Source organism: Danaus plexippus, chromosome 11 (genome assembly GCF_018135715.1).
Source record: "Danaus plexippus chromosome 11, MEX_DaPlex, whole genome shotgun sequence".
In the NCBI taxonomy this organism is placed as follows: domain Eukaryota; kingdom Metazoa; phylum Arthropoda; class Insecta; order Lepidoptera; family Nymphalidae; genus Danaus; species Danaus plexippus.
In genome coordinates, this window is record NC_083544.1 from 8,169,369 (window position 1) to 8,193,226 (window position 23,858).

At 32.2% G+C, this 23,858-nt stretch overlaps 1 protein-coding gene across 2 annotated transcripts in view; it reads left to right on the forward strand.

Annotated features, from left to right (window-relative positions):
* The window catches only part of LOC116765578 (M-phase inducer phosphatase), an 84,989-nt gene that overhangs the window by 32,713 nt on the left and 28,418 nt on the right, over positions 1 to 23,858 (forward strand). For both annotated transcript variants that reach the window (XM_032655093.2, XM_032655094.2), the window contains exon 3: positions 13,327 to 13,522. In XM_032655093.2, the coding sequence (XP_032510984.2) occupies positions 13,327 to 13,522 (196 nt within the window). The remainder of the gene's footprint in view (positions 1 to 13,326; positions 13,523 to 23,858) is intronic.

Consider the following 23,858-nt stretch of genomic DNA (forward strand, 5'->3'; position numbering starts at 1 on the left):
CATCGTGTTGTATTTCAGTAGTAATTTTACTGAAGCAACCCTAGCATAGATAAATAATCGTTTATTTTTTTTTTAATTCGTTTCTAGAACATGTAAGCTTAATATTTAAATACGGAAAAAACATATTCTTTTAAATTGTAACATTATATGTAATGTTAGGTTAGTTTATTGGATCCAATTCAACATATTTTGTTATTACGGGTATGTAGTATTAATTATAACCACAAATCCATACATATCATATCATTATATCCTGATTGATCAATAATATTTGTCGTAAGTGATTCAACCACATAAAGTATAGTTTACATAACGCGGTTTTATGTAATACATTAATGTACAATTAAAATTGAATTAAAATGCATCAACCACATCCTCATTGCGTGGATCACAGTGTTACACGGTCGCCTCCAGCCATATGAAAGGTTAATTTTGAAAACCTTCTCAGCGCATTGTTACGTAGCGCAATTTAATAGGCATTTTTAATCTAGCTACTGCGGTTTAGTTCTTCATTAAAACGCTCCTATCATTTGTAAATCACCATTGTTTCAGATAAATGAATAGATTTTATAATACGTTCCGATAGTTTTACATAAAGCTGTTTTTTTAAATACATTTCTGATTGAGTTTTATTATATATTAACTATACCGAAGAACGTTAAAAAAGCATTAAAACTATATATTAATTAATGTGTAAACCAAAAAAATAGAAAAATAAATATAACTTAGTACTTTAGAATATTGTATTTCAATGGATAGATCAGTGGGAAAAAAAATGCTATTGTGTTGTATTCGAAATTCAAATATTGGTATCTGTAACGTAACTGGCAAGCGTTTATCTCATATGATTCATGCATTGCATTGGGATATCCAGTCATCCTCCATATACGTTAGTTCCACTTGATGTGAACTGATATAACACTTTTGTTTGGATGAGCTCCAAGTGGCGTTATTGTACGGCTTGTGATAACTTTGCTATTCATTTCACCAAATTTAAAATGTAAATACAACAATAAATTAAATTATGTGAGGAATTTTTAATGATAAAGTAATATATACTATTAAATGATAAATTCTACGTCACGGCCTGGACTCGAACCTAACTTCGGGTATATCATTTCAGCAGCTTTTCTAACTAAGCCATCGTGTCCTTAGCGGTTCACGAATATTTGAATTCAAATAAGTACTAACAGTAACATGCTTAAATATTAAAATTACCGTACTTAGACATTCTATTCTTTTCTTTTACTATACTAATAATATATTGTTTAATTAAAAGTTTGTCGACGTCACGCGCCGCCGTCATTAGGGGTGTATGAACTGGGGTGTTGAATTGAGTTTACGTCTTGTCTGATTCAGACTTGTTTGAACAAGTCGATTCAAATCAATATAGCTAAATGTATTACTTGTCTATCAATATAACTTATCTATACGATGTAGGTATGAACGTTGCCTTATACAGTTATTAACTACCTTTTCATTCCTTACTCTATTAGTTACTATTCTTGTGTAAAAATTTCTCTGAATAAACTATCTTCTTTCATTTGATTTACGGGACAGCTTTCAGAATTATTATTAAATTATATAAATGTTTTTAAGTAACTCCAATACTTCTTAATTAGGTGCAAAAGAAAAGTGACACAATAAATAATATTACGTAAAATATTCTTTTAATAGTGAGTAAAATATAACTCTTTTAAGTTTAATTAACATTTAAGTATTGCTTTGAATGTGAATTACTTTGCGTGCGTTTTCATTCTCGTTAAGTATTAATAATTGTCAGTTAGTTGTCTCCCTGACGGTCGAGTTGTCGAGTTGTCAACTGCAACACCCTCTAGACAACAGTGAGTGATTGTGAAAACTTCGAGTTTGAGTACGGAAGTATACGATACTTATATTATAACAAAGACTTACCCTAAATCAGTATTTTTATTTTTATAGTAATTTAAAGGTTTAATGGATAGTATAAGTGTATGAATTATTAACAATACGATAGATAACGGTCTGAAGCATTGCCAAAATCGCAGCGTTGGTAGCATTGGTCCATACAAATAATAAATATTACAGACACAAAATGTGTAACTTCCTTGTCTACTTTTATTAACATCTCAATTTCTTCATAGAATGTTATACGAATAATCTATACAGTATACTGTATACGTCTGAGCTGGAATTTAAACTATATGTCTAATCGAGTTAAAATCGTACGTTTTTGACCTGCCATTTCGTATAGTGCTTCCCTTAAATATTAATTATAAACTTGGAGACCCTAAACACGTCGTCAAGTAGGCACGCGGCTGAATCGCCCCCTAAATGGCTGACTTGGCAAATTTTATAGTAATTGCTAGGGACATTTGGGGTTCTTATTCTGGAACGGGTCCTGATTTTGAAAGATTTGTTCGGAACCAATCATCGGAAGAGCAGATAAGTAAAAATGACAGTGTCGACCCTTAGATAAATAAGGATATTTGAAGATAAGATATTCATAAAAAGCTATGATTTTTTTTGTGATTGTGATGTATTTTATAGTTTTATGTGTAAATAAGTTTTAGCATAATATAAAAAATGTATCCATTTTGTACCAGAATCTAAAATAAATATAGACACATAGTGTGCCCGAGATACTAATCGGTTATAATGAGATAAGAAAATTAAAATAAAATTATGTAAAAAAAAAATAACAAAAAACACTTTTTTACTTAGAAACATGTTAGAACTGAATGGATTTTTAAAAAAATCCTCTAGTTTCCGATGTAAACAGTTAAACGAGATCACGAAAATTCAAATTTCGAATTTCATACAAAGTTGGAATAAGGGACATTGCAAACGAGAACCGACGATAACTTTTGCATTCGACAAAAGTTTCAAGACGTGAAAAGCGATAGAAGTTTTCAAAATTATTACCATGTTCATTCAAATGTGCAAACTATACGTCTCCATTCTCCGTTACCAGCAGACACTTGAATATGCCGAAACGTCGGGATTATTTAGTCAAAAATGAATAAAAAACGCATAGGAACCGATAAACTGAGTTTCATTTAAATGATTATTATATATATTACATGTTTATTCAATTCAAACAAACGATTAATTCCTAAACCGCTAACAACCAAACGATTATTTGTCTCGTGTCGTCATGATCGATATCTCTGACGGTCGGTAAATCCTGGCTGCAGCGAAATACTCCGAGCATACAAACCGCCATAAAGATGTTAGATAAATGTTATAAATATGACATATATCCACTGTCTGACGTTATTTAACGTCAACGATTTTGTCAAAACAAACCATAACATAACATTTAATTGGCAATACTAACAAGAATGACATTTCCATTTACTTATCTCCCTTACGTACATTACGTAATAAATTGTTAGCTTTGATAGCGCTGGTTCGGTGTTGATGTGGATTCTTAAATTATAGTTAAATGGCGTAGCGTTTATAACGCACGGCGGACAAGTCAAGAGTATGCTATTACATTTTACACAAACACTTTGTGAGCTAGATTCCGTTAAGGAGTGAAAACAAATTACGTCACTTCAATATAATATATCACGCGGGTTTCTCTACCGAGGGTAGTCCTATACACGCTTAGTAGTTTGGTGAACTAGGAAATATTGAATGAAAAGTATTATATATAAATTCGTCGATGTAAAAACTTAACTCTTCATACTTGTACGATAGACGAGTAGATTTTTATCCTTATGTAAAATAACTACGGGAACCCTTGTAACGTGTTATACATAACTTTTATATTTATGTACGCTATGAGATATATATAAGCAAATTCATCAACTACAATGTTATCCACAAGCTTGTTAATAGCTGAGTTTATTTAAGTTCTTATTCTTGTTGGTATATAGAGAATATTACCATGGATTGAATAAATCTTCGACGAATCGTGTTGTTTCAGGGAACTTAGTAGACAAAGTGAAAAGTCGTTTGTTTTGTACGATACTCGCTGGTCCGTGAAGAAAGTAAAACTGGTCGTATTTGCATAAGTCAATTTCGTACTCGCTAACCGAACCGCTTGCTGACAATGTATTTAATTTACTATGCTCTTAAATCTTAATATAAGTTAATGGAATTCATACATTAAGCGTGTGCCTGATACGTCTAAGCCAAGCTGCCTCAGCTGTTAAATTTTGGCAGCGTCTGTCATTTTTTTTCCACTATCTAAGCTGAATGTAATAGTACTTCTGTTACCTATACATTATTTATTCATTGTTAAGACGGAACCAATTTAGTTAAAACGCTTTAATGAGTTCGTTTGTTTTTAGTAATTAAAACCGAGTGTGTACTTTCAACTGATCGACTGTTTATATTTAATATCACTTCGTTGTTTTTTTATTCGTCAGTGAAAGTATATGCAGGTGTGTGTGACTGGTGTCTATTTGATGGCGGGACGGTTTTTATGTGCTTTCGAAGGTTTTTCCATTCGCCTGTATATTTGTTTCCTAAGGGATTATTCGTTACATTTATAATTCTACCTCTAGGCAAAGATTTTTAGGGTACGATAAGAGGGTATGGTGGCGTGTGCGTTTGACGTATAGGGTGTAACCTGTCGGCTGCACGGCCAGTATATCTTGGAACCCGATGATATAGGAATCCTTCAGACTTTTAAAGGATTCTTACTACGCGACGTACATATTATATTTGTTTGTAGCCACACTTACAATATTTTCGTAGCTTCAATATACATGTCTCGTAATATTATTTTACTTAACAATAATTGTGATACATCAATAAAAATTCTTTATTATTTCTGTATGTACACATATAATATAATATATATTTAAACCCTATTTAAATGTTTCCGAGCTTCTCATCATTGCTTGATGCTATGAAAACGAATTTATTTATAGAGCCATTTAATACTATTGATTCACTAACCGGAGTTCATTTTATACAAGTGGCTCCAGGAAATATTTACCAAGAGCTCAAGGTTCGAGACGTGGAAATAAAATGGATGCGACATTTTTATATATAGATTAAAAATACATTTTAAGGAAACAGATTCTTTGGCTGCTGGTTGGGAAATTTAAAAACATCGTTAATGGATTGCTGATTTGAATTAAATGTTTATTTTTGTGACGTATGAATTGAGATAGATTTCCTCTCTCTACGAGTATTTATAGTTTAATGATAATTAATGTGACATATCTATTATATCAGGAATTTTAATGTTTGTTTTTAATATAAACTTAATGTTTTTTTAATTACTAACACATGTTAATTGTATGTTTTAAATCTATAAATAATACGTTTCTGATAAAATATGTATTGTGTTAAATAAAGTATTGCAAGGAGTTTATTACTTATAAATAAAAATATAAATAGTATCCTGTAGAAGAGGTGATCAACTTGGTCTATGGAGCGGAAGCTTTAGATTATGTTTTTGTTCGTATCCTCTGTATACTAATGGTGTCTTCTAAACCTGAAGGGGCAGATAATTTCGTTAGCTCCTCGAAAGGACAGCCCTGACTTATGTTATTAGTTCTGGATCCAATCAATATCCTAAGGGATCAATCTTACTAGCAACCTGCACTCCATTATGATCTCTATCATGCTATAAATAAGGAATATAATTTAAATTGTACGTATTCATGACTATTTTATAGAGGTTTTCAAGAACTTATACGTAGATACGTTTGAGGTAATATATGTGATTTTTAAATAACTGTCTGATTACGGCTTAAATATAATATTTAAACTTTGTCAATGGTTAGAAAAGATAATTTTTATACCAATGGTCAAAAATTATTGAAAATAAGCTATAAATATAATATATATATATATAAATAAATTTATAAAAAAAGAAATTTTAATTAAAATATCTCTAGGTTTGAAATAAAAAAATATTAGTATCATAAATATTATTTACAATCCGATGTGTTCATATTGCGGTAACCTTAGAGATTTCCAGATCGGGAGATCCCAAATAAGGAATGAAAATCTCGTGACACCTGATAACAGATCTTACGTGATAAATAATTTATTGTCAACCGTATATCGAACTATTAACAAGTGACGTAACACATACAATTACAATTAAGGATTTTTTGAAATAATTTTATTAGGTTTATAGATGGACAAAATCAACAAACAGCATTTAAAACATTACTACAGGCGACAATCCCAACACGTGAATCAAAACTGCTTTTTAAAAGTTGAATATAAGCGTTTTTGTTTTATTTATATGTAGAAAGAATCTTATAATGTTTGTGTGTTTGAAAATGCAAAAAAACATTACCTACTTAATATTATTTAAGTTTAATCCGTCGTTATCAAAGTCCATGCTTGTATTAATTGGCTACAAATCGTTGAACTTTGATGACTGCAATAACAAGCCAACGAACCAATCGTCGGACCTTCCGGACGAATAAACCTTCTATACTATAGTAGTAGTAGTAGTGATTTATTAATTTTGAACGTTGCATATTTCGATGAAGCCCCGTAATGTACGTTTCATTACTATTTTATTAATGAAAATTACCGATTCGTCTCTATATTCGATTTTATTATATATTTTTTTTCTAATTATTCAGTATCAATGACTTCTTAATGGATGCCACATCGCTAACTAATCTATACATGCATAATGAATATTTCTGCATATGAATAGTAATTAAATGTTAATATACATCTCGATGTAGAAAATCGCGTACCCGATACAAGACGCGGCAGCTTTAAACAGCGGAAGCGGACGCGTTGACGTCGCAACGGAGTAATATTCGCGTAATAAAAAAATTAAGATACACATTGTTCATGTCCTTTATATTTGTTATATAATTTTTGGGGTATTTTTATTAGACGCATAAACTATACAATGAAAACGTATAATATTCTAACGATATATTACTGTCGAATATTAAAAATTATGTATGTCAATAAAACGAAATGTAGTTGTTGCTATACGAATAAGCTGATTCAATCGAATGATTTTTGTACAAATTCTCTTCATTTTCGGAATTCTTTAACCAGTCCAATGCCTATTTACGGCGCTGCAAGCAATTTGTGTCGGCTGTAATTTAGCAGACGGCCGCTTTCAGCGCTCGTGATAAATGGCGCTATTGGGAAGAATTGGATTTATCAGCGGTCCGATTACAACAAGGACATCGACTAATAATAAAAATACTATACATCACAATAAAGGCTGTTCATTTAATTAATATTTAGAGGAAATAAATTGGCAATTTATAAAAGACTCAAAGGGAATCCAATAGTAAATTGTTGTCCCAATAGTAAAATATTGTTGACAATAACAAATAATATAAACAACTACATCTAATGTATCAAATATCAATACAACGAGATGATGTTAATATTCATTGCGTAATGATTTAAAATTAACAATAAATATCCCAGATCAAGCATCACCTAAAATGACTACCTTCCGGGAAGCGACGCACGGACAGATTAAGTTGTGGGAGTTATTTAATGGAGCGTACATAATGCGGTACGGTTTATTGTGATATATGAATATCGTTTAAGACACATTTTGTTACACCATCGAGGTCAATGAACCTTTTAACTTTGCATGATAGCAAACGTTCAGAAATTTTTATGTCAATTGTTATACTATTGTCGTACCATAAGTAGCGCTTTAATATAACGACAATATCTGGTTTTATCCGATTCTCCTGACATCCACTACCAAAAATAATAAAAAGCTAGTTTCGTGTTAAAACTTGTGGATAGGGATCTAAAACTATCGATAACATCCTCATGAAACTCAACAATATGAAGGCACCTAATATATTAAAATAAAATATATACATACACTATTCCTATAAAGTTTAATAACACAACATATTTCACAGCGAATTTTTGTAAATCGCCATTTTCTAAATCTTTACCGTCAAAGTTACGTAACAATAGTTGATGGTGATGTAGTCCAAGAGCGGTCATTATCATCACAAATGACATGAGCTGAGCCAGCGATCAAATAAATCATAGTAATACCATTGATATAAATTACCATCAGTACTCGGCTTGAGCCTTAATCACATAGAGACTATTCGCGAAGGGATATAAAGATATATTACGTCAACGTAAATAGTCTTCAAAAACGTACCTAGTCATTTTTTTATTAGATATATTGTGAAAACTGATGGAATGAAAATGTTTTTTTTTAGTTTCGAACAAGTAGTAAGTTATGCTTCCTTTAATAAAATATATATTATTAATATTATGTTTAAATAACATTAAATCAGTTATTTCATATTACACAACCGGCCTCTGACCTGCGGTACTCGATACCTCATAACTGTATCAGGAAATATCGTATAAATAATATGAAATAGACTAATACATTGACGTTTGTAATCAATATTAAATAAAAATACTGTCAGCATAGTAATTATTCACATTTGATGCTGTTAAATCATACATGTGTCTATATCTGTGTACGTACACGAAATATTACAAAGCGCTTTAAATTCTTTATACCCGATTCCTTAATAAAACTGCATAGTTTTGTTTTCGTTATGATTAAATTATTGGAAACCTTAAATCGAAGATCTCCATAATGTTATTAACGGAGCTCTAATATGATTCAGGTGAAGTCACGTATAACCAAAGTTTATTAAAAATTTGTAAACTAGACGTTAATCAAATGATATTTCCGACGACATTAAGAAAGATCTGAAGGCATTTTAAAAAACGTTAAAAACATAACTCATTATAAATAGTTGATAAACCACAAGTATTACAACGAAGCTGAAACTCTCAAATTATCATAATAGTCGTGAAATAGTTATAAATTATTTTGTAATAATGGAAATATTTTTGTAATCTGTTGCGTTGAGACGTCAAACAAACTGTCTGTGGTCCTCGTGTTGTTCTAAAGTTATATGTTGAATGAATTAAATTCTAACTTTCATCGGGTTCTATGCGACCACGTACATAATACGGACGGCGATCCGAAAACCGCAGATCAAAGACACTATTCCTCATCCGGCTATCACGTTACTGTGAGAAATTAGTTTTTTAATACATACCGGTCTAAGTTATATAATGGTTTTTATTCGTTTATGTGTTGGTACAATAAAAAATGGCGCAGTATTTTGAATTAATTAACGTAACAGTACACAATTAATCCTATCAATTTGCAATCGTGATTTTAACTGAAGTTATTATTTGTGTTTAGCAATTATTATGGCGTACAAGGATTGAAACCAAGGATATGTCAAAAGAGTTGATACAGAAGTTTATTTAAAAAAAAAACGGTAAATTAAACGTTCAATAATTCTGTTAATTAAAGCACATTATAGTTGTAACGAAAAATAAGTTAGAAACATACAAGGAATCTTCATTTGCATGACATTAAGATGTTTGCGATAAGTTGTTTATCGTTCAGACAGAAAACCGAGCATGCTATATACGAAATATTACTTAAGTTTTTTTTATTTAGAGACCTTTTAAATTATATTCCTTTTCGCGAGTACACCTCACTCATCTCGTCTGCCCGAGATCACGGTTGCTGTAACGTAACCGAGACATCCGATCGAATGTTATTAGATTATTCAAATGCGAATTATATCATAAATTTATATTTTTTATTCTTTTTAAAACTATCTGTTTATCGCCTATCACAAATTCGATTAGACATATCTTTAATATCGCCAGCTACAGCCCTATGTAAACAAAAGAACTTACGCCACACATTTCCCGTTCGGTTGATCGTACTAGAATAAGGTGGTAATAACTAAATGTAATATCAATTAAATACCATTTATCTGCTTATGGTCAGATATTTTGACAGGTTTGTTGTCCATTCAGCACTCGTTCATTGAATTTACTTTCTCTTCATTCATGGTGTTTAAGTGTAGTTCTAATTTCACCGGGCCGCTGGTGAGGTGACGTATTCCGTGTAACTTGAGATATGAGTATTGTGAAATGAGAATTCAAGTCGTTTATAATATAAATTACATAATAATGTGCTAATAAACAGTCCATTTGTACGAAACGAGCACGCGTGTGTTATACGAATGGAATATTAGTTTTCTGTTAAAAGACACGACGTTAGTCTGTATGCGTTCAGCTTTGTCGGCAACTGACTAACGTATTTTTTCGGCTGATCTGTACCGATAGTTCCCAGACGGTGCAGTTTATTTAACACCTGAATAATAATGGGATTTCATGTAAATTGCGTATTGTTTTATTATTTCGCACGTCGCGTTTCCGTTTTCTCACGAGTGTCCTTCGCAACATTTATTTTTTTTAATTCAATTTCTTTGCACATACCGCAGGAGAGATAGTGATTTGAATCATATATTCATTATATATTAAATATGTAGTAACTTAAGTCTATGTCATACTAACCATTGAGATAATTCTTACAAATATTATAAAATAATTATTATTAAAATTCCATATCATTGAATGAGTTATTGTGACAGAGACAAATATAATGTCGAATATATAGACTAATATGTAATAAATAGTACAAATATTAATTATCATTTATGAGTATATCAAATCAAATGTCAAATAGTCAAGTATCTGTAAATCCATACTATCTCAATGGTTCGCATACAGTCTGAACGAGAGCGTCGCAAGTCAAAAAAAAATAGTTTCTTATAAATGTCACTAACTATTTTGAATTGCATCTCAGTCGTAACAATGAATGCACAATTGAAACGATCTCTTTAACATTATTGTATACATTAGAATTTAATTCACGGAAAAATACAGTAGTTTACGTAGGTAATAACTCTTTGTCATAATTGCTTAGCACCTCGATATGTATTTTACTTGGAAGCTTTGAAAACGTATTTTTTTATTGTATTATATAAGAAAAATTACTTGTTTTGAAATATAAGCTTAAAGTAATCAATGTTATATATTTATATATATTAACATGAATATAAACTATATTCTATCGTATATGTGAACGCACCGTTTCACATACGTTTAAAACAAAGCTTTGATTGCTATTTTAATTTCACTGCACACTTACATAACAATACAATTAATTAAGCGTGTAACTGGGAGAGGTGATTCTGTTATCGCTGTGTTGGGAGTTTGCGAGTTTTTTCTCCGTAAGTAAACACACATTGTCTACGTCACGGTCCGCGCCTGTTCCCGTGGGAGTCGATTTAATTCCAGGTTTTACGACAAAATCATATGCGCATAATGAAGGGGTTTGTGTTTATTATGGAAAAAAATATTCTTGGCTTCGTTACGTTATCCGATTTTTAACTTATGTAATGTAATGAATGAGTGCGTTTAAAATAATATCTTATGAAAAATATTTTAAATTTAGTCTTACCTAAAAAAAAAATATTTTTTTTTACTTTAAATATACCGCCTAACATTTTCAAATGTAAAAAGGAAAAAAATATATTACGAAAATTTAATATAAAAAAATACTTTGAAGCCGTATTTCTCAATATGGTTCCAAGTATTCAGATCCTCTGTTACATTTCTGTTAAGAAAATTATAATTCTTTATAAATTGTAACTACATTTTTTATATATTTAAGGTTTTAGACTGCCATCTTAAAGTAATCGACATTCCTTCTATCATATAAAGTAAGGTTACATTCTTGTGTCAGGCTTCCTGATTTATTATCAACTTAGTGCCAAGGAATGTCCTAAGCATTAAATTAAGCTCGTGTAACCTTAATACTCCTCAGTATCCTTACCAAAGGTTTCCATCGATAAACTATTTAATTGACCGTTTCCAGTTCCCAATTCATAAACCTACGTTGATAGTTTTGCGGCGATCTATAAATAAAAACAAGAACGACTCGGTTTTTAGTTTAAAAATGCAAACGTGTGTAAAGGGTACTTGTACGGATCAATGCTATGGAATCTGATTAAAAATATTGTTATCCTCGTATAAATCGAACTAAGATTACGGATGTGTTTATTAATAACTCCATATTAACTAGTTTTTCTTATAACTTTAATGTTAGACATCATTAAGTGAACGACCTTCCACCAATAAAGAAACGGCTATGACATCATCTGGGTTGCTGGTTTGATGACATCAAGATGTGGTAAACATCGTACAGCTATAGTAATATTTATTTCCCAAAAAACTATCCTGGAACTTTTTTCCTTTAGCCAACGGAAATAGATACCTCAATTCCTTGGCAATATTTAAGAACTCATACTGACTTGGTTGCTCGTGACTAAAAATGTAAACAAGTTCAATGGTTTTATAGAGACCTGTGCGTTATGACTTCATACTGCTATGTATGCGCATACTGAACGTTTCGTAACCACAAACTAAATATAAATTACTTTGTAGAATTATTCCTCCTGAAGGCTTTATTTATTTGACATCTCATTGAACTCACGGTACAAGTGATATCTTAAATTCATTTACTCTTTCATTTGTATACAATCGACAAACAGCGTGGCAACGTTTTTATATGATTGATACAAGTTTGGAGCTTATATACGTTAAAGTGATGACAATTTTTATATCGTCCCATGTGAGGACATTTTTAATTATATCGAAAATTCATTTCAATAAAATGACATAGATACGTTTATTAGAAATAAAATTTTTGAATTGTAGATTTTTTTTTTAGATAATTAATTTTGTAAGAAGAAAAATAAATTAATTTCATTCGTGGCGATCAATGTGGATGCAACAAAAACCAGTCGTTTTTGATATTTTTTATTCTAATTTCTGGGCGGTTGAAGTGCACATTTTATCCCGGGATGGGCACTTTATCCCGGGATGGTTCTTGGTCATACAAAATAATTGGTTAAGCTTAGGTTCCAGAACATTTATTTAAATCCTAAACCTGTCCACTACTTTAATTTACATTTACAAAGGGGATATTTACCAAGTAATTGGCTTAGTTCTGTTAACTTGTTTGTGGTAACTGTTACTTGTTAAACCGAGGATGTGAAGTGCCGTTGTGAAACACAAACTGTATGTCAAGGTGACGTATATATTTGGGTTGCGAGAACTATTTGAAGTGAGAACTGATATTACAATACTTAAAATCAAACATACATACATACCTAGATATCAATTAACTAGCAAAACGTTTTTATTACTCTCCGAGAGCCGCAGATATATTGGATGTACAGTTTTTTTTAACATATCTACCATTTTGTGACCTTGATTGAACTTATACTGCCTATTACTAAGTTTTACGTGTACGTTATGAATATAATTGTTTACATAGTAACAGATCCTAACATATAAAATCTAGAATATTACGTATTGAATTATACAGTACAGTAGTAATATTAATATTTCCTTTTTTTAAGCCAGTTCCTTGCACAGATAAATATAAAAATTTAATATACATATGTAACAGTAATTCCAAACTCAAATAAATCAAATCTTTCACAGAGTTTTCTGGCTGCGAACGCAAAATGTTGGTGGGCGGGTGCCTTAGCAGCTGCGACGGCAGAGCTTCGTTATGCTGGCTACGTGGCCCCGGGGGTACTGCTGGTAGGAGGAGCTCCAAGGGCCCTTGAGACGGTCCGAGGGGCTTATTCTCGGTCGGTTTTGAAACCGCCTCCAACTTATCTCATATGCGGTCTGGGTAAGTTCTTTTATTATAAATTAAATTGATAGCCATAATATACATAGTGTTATGTTATGTGAATGCACCTTTTTTTGTGGATCTATATATGATGTATCAATAGACAAACATACCTCACAAAGAAAAGTGTGTATTCATCGCGGAACAAGAGGACGGTAAGGGAATGTTATCCGTATTTGAATAGGTATCACTGAAACCCTTATGTGTCTATACTCTTAATGTATATATAATGTATTAGAGGAGTATTTGACGTAACCCTCTGAAACAATGGAGATCCAGCCTTAATTTTCTACTCTCAATGCCTGTATGAACTTCCTGCGTACTTTTGGGGTTTTCGAGAAAAAGGATAACTACGAGGGGCTTTTCAACGATTTGCGATGACTCACTTATTAGACGTGGAAATTTTATATGTTCCAAAAAATTTTAGTTTTTGTCTTAAACAATTTTGTGTCAAAATATGGAGCGATAAATGCGATTATTGTCATCTAAAATCAATGAATTTGTCGAGGTTTGTATGACTAGAATCCCTACGTTCCCACGGCCCGAGAACAGAATCCTTTAGTAATAATCCTACGCGCGGCCCACAAGCCTTACAGCCTTGCAAGGACGTCCACCACTAACAACAATGATATTATCGTTTAGCGGTCCTTTTTCATCTCGAATATAACTCCGGATCCATGTTTAAATTCCAGCTATTATGAATGGCCTTTATGAATATAACATAACATTATATTACTCGCATCAGATTATATCAATAGAAAAGATTTATACGACTCCATGGTTTGCGGTGTCTGTGAAACTTTGCTGCGAATCGTTGACATGAACAAACAATAAACTCAACACGACAGTACTAAAGTGAAATATTTGTTGTACAAATATATTGTCCCGTTGTACACTAAGGAAAACAGTTTGAAAATGGTTTAACGAATGCTCTGGCGGATACCCGACTCCGCGACTGGCACTCGCATGACGAGTTTCCAAATAAATCACGTTTTAAAGTTCACGACCTCGTGTCTTGTACTTTTAAACTGCGACATTATAAATCATCATTCACTCCATTCATTGCGCTCGTTCTTTTCGTGAATTATTTGTGGCTCGTCAGCGTTCTGTCTTTGTAGTTTGAGCTGAACTTGTAACGGGAATTCTGCCAAACGAAATAAGTCGTTCAAAATTTCATCACTAACTCTCGGGCTATCTGCATTGTAAAAGTCAATTCGTTTCATTTTCGAATGTGTAGTAAGAAATTTCTTTTAACATTTGCATTACGATCTACATATTAAAGTCAATTCGTAGCGGAACTGCATTTTTGGGAACTGGTTATGAATATCTTTTACTTTCTTCGATATAAAAGGGCTTGTCTTTTGCGAGCACAATGGCGCATAATTGAAATCTCTCACTGAGGGTGACGGATGCTTCGTTTCAATCAAGTTTAATGAGAATCTGAACCTGTTTGCATCTTATTTCATATTCTTTTATTTATCGTTAAACAAAACTTGTCATATATTTATATCATTCAAATATATTCATTCAGACCTGTTAACTTCCTTAAACATTATTATTATCATCCGAACAATATTGGCATTGACATGATAATGTGCTGACATATCTCACTTAACAATAACACTCTGTATATAATATCTGTTGCCGAAACTCGTTCGCCCACAGTCTACACCGGTATGTCTGATTTCAATATACCCCAACACGAATAGTTAGAATCCAGTACATTTAAATGCACCTGCTTCGAGATTTATTAACGTTGACATAGATATTCTATTTTTTTATAATATTCTTATTATAGATATATGTATTTATGTATAATTCGCGTGCGACTTGGACCTTAATAATTTACATTTCATAACAGTGTAGCACCTTTCTTCGGTTTCTATTTGATATTTATGTGCGGATTACCGCTAACAGCCAGTCCCTGAAGTGATGTTTAAATTTTCTTAACAACATCGCGCTTAAGTTTATGAATAACGATGTTGATTCAATAAAGCTGTGGCTTTATCTACTAGATCGGAAATATTTGCAGGTTTCAAACGAGTTTCTGTGGAGGTTTACGGAATTTGTGATTTTTGTAACTACTCTGAGATAAAAACTACGGTTATATCTTCTACAGTATTGGCAACAGGTAACAATTCGCTGATCAGTTATCATTTCCCAACTTCAGTTACAACGGACAAACTAACATACATCCGAGCTGATTCTTGTTACGATAAATACAATCAATTCTAAACAAAACAATGATATATGACATATCGAAAATTGATCGCCATTGTAATGACCGCGCAAGAGACGGCAAATTGTGATCTCGGTTGGGCAAATGTTGACCAACATACAAACATGGCTCGTGGCATTCATCGAGATTACTACCATTTTTGTTAACATCTCTTGTTTATAATCCTTTTTTTTTTAGAAGTTTTGGAATATAGTATTATTAATGTAAAGCTCTTTTTCAACAATTTCGGACAACTTTAGACGTGTGTGTCAAATGCTTTTGGAATCAACTTACCATCAGAAATGCTTATGGTATCTATAATTAGTAAAGCTCTCGAAATTTCTTCACCGGAATTTAATTTTCTTAAATTTAATTTAATTATACAACTGTCTACATATTGTTTTAAAATATTATTTTCACAATAAGCTTCATTTATAAAATTTTTGCCACATATTCGATTTTATATAAATATATATGTACCTACACATGTATTTTTTTATTGTTATTAGGTTCGTTAAATAATCGAATGTGCCAAATGAACAGATGTCAATTTAAATGACTGTAGGTCGCACGCAATATATAACAAGTGAACCGGGATATCCACGACACGGGAGTTTAATCTATCGTGCATTCTGTCTTAACGACATCCGCGCGGCTTTACAACCTCGAGGAAATCGTGTTTCACCATTATTTTTGTAATGAAAACAAGAATTATTTTGGACATAATCCAAATTAATTTTAGTACCAATATGGATATTATGCAGATTGGTTGGAATAGTTTCAAGTCATATCAACAGCGTAGAAATTAATGTAAAAAGTTTTTGCCATTCGAAGTTGCACGTCGCTGTTTCGTTTTAAATACAATGTGTTCATAAATCAAAACATAATTTCCTGGTAACTTGTAATATGTCACAGTGCTGCTGGACTCTAAATCACTTTGAAGTACAACAAATAATTGCCACTTTTATGCAACAATTTGTCTAAGGGCCATTACTCTAGAGTTTCCTATACCAATAATGTGAAAATTATTATAAAATCTGTTTGAAAATGAGACTTATATTCTGAAGTATATAAGAAGAATATCAAACAAAGGGAAACTATCATTAGCGCGATCAAACTTCGATATCAAAAACAATGACGAAGATGATTTATCTCATGAGATATTAATATCAGCGACAATCTGTGTGGAGATAACAAATGGAGCCAAAGATACGGAAATGATTGAGATAGAAAACTTTAAGATGAAAATATTAAAAAATAGAAAACTTTCCTCGAAAGATCGGCTAAAAATAAAACTGCGGTATGTGCGACCTTGTATTAGTTTTATAGATTATACTCCATGTAGCCTATTAGGAAATTAGACTTTCAAGTTATACAGTTCATTAGCTTTTATACAGTACTTCTCATAATCTGTTATACTTGTTAAAAAAATAACGTTTTTGAAACAAAAATATTTTATTTGAACTTCACGTGTCACTTGTATTCACTTATTTTTATAGTTGAAAGTTTTTTCACATAATGTCATCGTTAATCAACTTCATGGCCGACCAAAATACATAGACGTTAATTTTATTGCATCGATAAGTAGGCGATAATGAACAAACACTACAATGCCATAAGGATTTTATAAGTGTAACGTGGCGCAAGAATTGTACATATATAGCATTAGTAAAGGTTACAGACTAGTTTCAAACTATTATATTCAAGTATCATCATATCAAAAATGTTAAATACATAAAAAAAAATATTACGCTTCTAAAACATTGTTGTGATGCAACAAACTTAAAAAAAAATATGTATATGTAAGGCGTTGAAAAAATAAATTTTTCATTGTTAAAATTATATTTATATCCTATAGAAAGTAATTAAATTTATCCATCCTAGAGTGAAGTAGAATATTTAATATACCTAATATTCCAGTTCCTGATACGATGACAGGAAAAAAAAACTAAGAGAAATTGTATTGAAGTTAAGACTCAACACTATAAAAATATAATGAACTATTGGATTTCGTGCAAAATATACAGAAGCTATATATTATATTTATAATATTAATATTGTAATAGACAATGGTAAGACAAAAACTACGAGATAAATCTCTGTGTGACGTCACTTCATGCTTTCACCGCGGCGGCCTTCATGGACCTTGCCGGCTGCGCGTGCGCAGAATTGCGCTCAATGCACAAACGTGCACTATTAATGGCACTTATGTAACAGTTTTACTAAATTTCGGCTATTGTATAATATTTAAAAATGTTTACGATTCTAAAGAATTATATAATTATTAAATTATTTGTGGAAAATTTACAAAAAAAAACAATTTGTATGTAATTAACGTTTTGTTTGTCCTTTCGCTCACCTTTTGAATTTGAAATGTCAATATGTTTAATGTAAAGTGTAACCTTAACGCCCTGCCATGATTTACTATTATAAATTAGGTCCAATTTACGAGTCTAGTGTCAAGGTGCGGTTGGATCTCACGGCATGTTTCAAAGGTCAAATCGTTAGATAAACAACAACACTAGATTTATTTTATTGATTTTGTGTCGTACATTTTACATTTCACTGCACAGATAAGATGGTGAGGTGAGGTGAGCGATATACGAAGTAAATACTCCCAGTCCGACTTGTCAAGACATTTCGTAATTATCATGTGAATGTACTCTAGGATAAACTGAAACAGAAATACAGCCTTATTCTATGGACAGGTTGTTTGATAACGGATACCGCTAAAAGTGTCCGTGAACGCACCTCTGATAAAGTCGAATATGAAATTAACGTTTTTGATATATTCTTTTATTCCAAAAGAAAATGTCCATGTTACATGAGGGGTGAAAATAAAAAAAAAACATATATAATTGATTCATTTTCATTCATAAGGACACGTATTATCATCACATGTTATATTTAAAACTTTCCTCATCATTATAAAATACATCTAACAATGCATAATAAGTACACCTATAAAGATTCATTACTTTTGTCTTCAATAACAAAGGCAGATGTGTTACAGTGTCGTTACGTTTTTCTGGCGTATATCGATCAAGCGATTTATTTACCGACGGAGAAAGTGTAAGTTCGGAGGTTAAGTAACAACACGAGTTATAAAATGATACCGCTTACGATTTATACTGTTGAAGCTTTGTGTGTTCATTTGTTATTTTAAATGACGCAAGATTAGAATAGAATTTACAACTTAATTTTGGAGTCGAAAATTTAACAGGCTGTGAAAATCTACTAAAAACATTATGAGAATGTGGTTTAATAGTTATTACACATCACAGAAAAGCTATTAAATTATAATCATAGTTAAAAAAAAAATCAACACTATACATAATCTTATTACATCCGGTTTTAATTTCATAACACACTTAAATGAAGCTATTACAATAGCTTAACAATTAGTGACGGAACGTGTCAAGAACATAAGTCACTCTATATGTCAGTAAATAGCAATTAGGCTGCGCACTCATCAGAATACATCAAACCGCATACAATCAAACCTCCATGGATTGATTAAAACACGATTCTGAATCGATCACCTGTTTTCATTTGTATTGCGAAGTTACCGATCATATTAAGATTAGTGTAGTGATAGGTTACATGAAAATGAACTATACCTATATAGGAATAAAGTCTAATGTTGTTGTGTAATTAAATGCAATAAAAATTGGAAGTCGGCAGTGGATGGCGCACGTCAGTTGTATTATAGTGGAGATAACATCAGATCGTGACTCCTGGGCAAAACGCCTCTTCGATCGTTCCAGTCGAAGATTGTCTATTTAAAATCATACAGTCATTACCGGGACTATTAGCGAAACGAAAAATAAGTGATAAATTAGTTCTTCAAAGATGGAGCGACGGGCTTTTTGAATGCCTCCAACAAAAGAAGTAATATTTCTTTTAAAACAAGAACTTTGTTCCGTTTACGGAAACTTTTGTGAGGACAAAGTGACTTAAATAATAATTTACGTCCGAGAGAATCTGTCTCTTTGTCTTTATTGAGGTGCATTCTGGTTTCACATTATCAAGTCAACCGTTGATATTGATAGCTTAATTGGGCATTACCTTTTATAGTTTGGACATGATCAGCTGACTGGAGCCACGGCCCAGTGGAGCGACGGTGTGTGATAATATTGTACCATCAGATATAGATCTAATTGTCAGTGACAAAAGAACGAGTATCGCACGTCATGAGAGTAGCGAAAGTATTCTTAATGAGTTGCACCTCAGGCCATATCCGCTATACACTTGCTAAGCCTCTAAACTGACGTTCATTTGACAATACTTCTCAAACAAACTAAACATTGTAAAATCAAACTTATTACTTCAAATTTAGATTTCATATTCAGTATTATTGATAAGTAACCCAAACTTGGTGTTAGAACTCACTGTCATTTGTTCGGACACAAAACGCGCATACGAGTCACTAGCGACCAATACTGATTATTTCGTACTGACAAGCAAATTAGTTGATGCTTTTGTCTCGTTTAGACGTATAATGCGTTAGATAGAAAGGGTCCAGATAAGGAGCAGATTTGTTGTTCAATTAAAAGTTTTGTTCGTTCTTTATGAATGGAACCACGGAGTGATATGACCGGATCGTTATTCAATGTTAGTTAACAAGTGAAACTTTCTTTAATCGGTAACACATTGTTGTAGACACGTTTCGGTTAATGCCTTATACTTTCACAACATAAATAAATTGACTTTGTTAAGATATTACTAATTAAAGTTCATCAAAGTAAGTAGCGCGGTGCAACACATTGCATGTTATTAATGTCACTAATGCAGTACCTGAGATGGAAATTTAAGGGAAACCGTAAAAACTTGAAGACATTAACCCGATTTCGGATAATAACTGTAAACGGTAATCAGTGTGTCCGTAAATGTATAAAATTCACATACGAAACCAGATTTTAATACCAGTGAAGTCAAAATCATATCAAGCAGGTTCCTGGTATCATGTTCCTAAGGTTCCTGATATTATGTTATACATTTCTAGACAGTTTTTTGTATATATAAATATTAAATGTTAGGAAAGTTTGTTTCGTTTAACATTTTTCCATTGCATCATCGAACTGAAAAGCTTTTTGAAACTTCTTCGTTTCGAACCAAAACACGTCTGGTAAAAATGTCAAAGCCTCCGTAATCATTTACTAGCCGCTTCAAATAGATTTACCTGCTTCTTAGTTAAATCATTGCTTTCCCTTCATTGGGTTGGCTTTTCCTGTATTCAACAAGTATTTAAATAATGTGCATTCAAATCGCGGAAATAAGCTGACAGAGGTTTCCACCAGTCAATTAAAAGAGCAATACTTATTCTCAAAGTCATCAACATACGACATTTTTCGCTACAATCATCTTCCACATCAAGAGAATTGCGAAACTTGAATGATTGCAATATCAGAGTTTATTTAAATCGTATACCTCTTATGTAAATATATCGTTAGAACAGAAGCGAGGAGCTCTGTTGATCATTATCGATCCAACGGAGATGCATTCGCAATCGATATTTAAGAAAGTAAATGTGAAATTTGATAGAAGAAAGCAAAAGGTTAAGCATAATGACGATAAAGATGCACATGAGATCCAACCGGCTATTAAGATCCATGAATTATTCGTGCACTTTACTTCACATTAGGATAATAGGAAACGACGGACGTCTAGAATGCGGGAAGCTGTGATTGTCTTGATTAAACTTAGAGACAATAACAAAATTTTATGACGATTTACTTGAAAAGAATGAATTAATTCAACTTGTAAAGTTGAATTATTGTGATACATTCAAATTTCATCGTTGATGACTTCATTTCGAATGGAACCGTTATGGAAGTAGTATTGTTGTAAGTTTTGAGTGGAACAGTAGTTTGTCAGCTTTAAACGAGTTTACTTGAGGTTGACATCCGCACACCGTTAGCTCACTGTATCATTGACCCATGGCTCTCTTTGTCTGGTCACATACGTACCACAATTAACAGTTAACAATCGTATCTAAATTGCTATCTTTTGTATAAAATTACTCTTACACTTTCTCTTAACTGTTTGATGAAATGTATTTCTGTTACTCCATATGATAATAATCGCAAAGAGATGAAAAATATATTGCAAACAGAAAAACGAATCGGTTGTAACGAGGTATGTACAAATCATCGTGGATTTCCCAACCCAGATCTACAAACGGTATAGTTCAAATTGCATAAGTGCTATTTTGCATAACCATAAAGACACTTAACGTTTATTTTGTTGTTGGAAAATTGGAATAATGTATAAAATGTGCCCCACATAATCTAGGAAAAGATACAGCTAAATTGATATCGTCACGCTTAGGATTTTGCTAATGCTATGGGCACCAACAAGTATACAAAAATAGTCATTGCTCTGTATTCAATTCTAGTAAAGTTTCTCGGCGACCTACCATTGATTTAATAGGTTTGGAATCGAGCACCATGACCTTGTATAGTGTTACAACCGCAACTGATATCTTTAAGATCCTCAAACAGTGAGTTTCAGTGAGATGTGTGAAATACGAAACAAGAGGGTCAAGGGTCGTATTACAACTTCATTTGCAAATAACCATATGCCATCTAGAATTACAACCACTTTTTTCTACAATAAATACTTGTTTTTTTGTGTTTTCGGTACATTAATCGCAATGTAACGTTAACTCAAATGCACTATCTCAAAACGTTTTTTTCCAATTCGTAACTTTCGACATCTCATACATGCATGTCTATGTAAATGAAGTGAACAATTAACACTGAACTCAAACGACTCTAGGCCTTGGCATTGATTCTCATTACCCAATTCCCAAACAACCAGTTGCGCATGGTTTTCTCATAATTTACTTGTAAAATGTCACTACTTCCGCCTAACGTGTTACAGCCGGCCGTACGTTATTTATAATCGGTTTTAGAAACGATGGACACATGAGTTATCGAAACAAATCTTACCGGATATATTCTCGTATTTTTTCACAGAACGTCTCAACTTTTCTATGTAAATTTTAATCCATTATACGAATAATAATTTTAACATCTCTATAATGTTAATCTCTGTAATTTCGGACCCACGCATTCCTAATGAGTATTAGAAATTAGCACAGATTTAGAAAAAAAATCACACTCCAAAATGTAACATGTGCAAAAAGCTTGAACCCACACATGTAAATATACGTTCACACTGTATCCTACGCATCCGCCCATGCGGCAATTTGTGATTTATCATTTGTAATTACCACCATAAAAAAAGTAAAAGTGAAAATGTCTTCACCATACAAAACCCATCAACCAAATACATTTGGTTGTAACACAGATATTTTATTTCAATCGCTATATCCTTAGATTAAATAAATAAAAGAATCACTGTCAAGTTTCAAGTGCAAACTTCAAAACAGCATCGCTTCAATATAAACCAAACAAGCAAAATTCAATTACGATACTACACCTAGAAAATAAAAAGACGACCTGAAATGCGTGATGTCGGAAATTGTGTATAGAAAGTAAGAGCGATAAAAAATGGGAAGAGGTTTCTGTCAGGTTGAGAATTGATAACATACAATAGAATGGACCATCTCGCTCCAATTCCCAGTGGTGGGTTTCTAATCCTAAATCATAATGAGCGTACCACATCACACACATCCCCTGGCACCGCCTCCAATTGTTTAAAACCGGCTAATTGTTATATATAATTAGTGCACTCACAAACTTCTCATGTTTATCTTGAAAGAATATATTGAACTTACTGTTCAGTTATTAGAGCTAATGACGCTGAGTGGTTTTATCAATCATGTTATCAACAAAAAAGTTGAATCGGCCATTGAAATGTATTAATTGAAGCCGGTATCCGCAACCCGCTGCCCACGCGGGAAACAAATAATTACTTTTATATCGTTACAAAACACTTTCTAACTCACTTGCTATGGAACTAACTTTTTAATTATACATTGCTTATAATCGTAAACCCTAACTGTACATTCGTGGCATATCTGATTTTAAATGTGACATAAATCATAAAAGAAACATAAAAGATATTCGGCTATTTTTTGGCGCGAAACAGACGCTCCGATTTCATAGTCCGATGATTTTACCGGATAGTCCATTCTTTGGCGATATATTC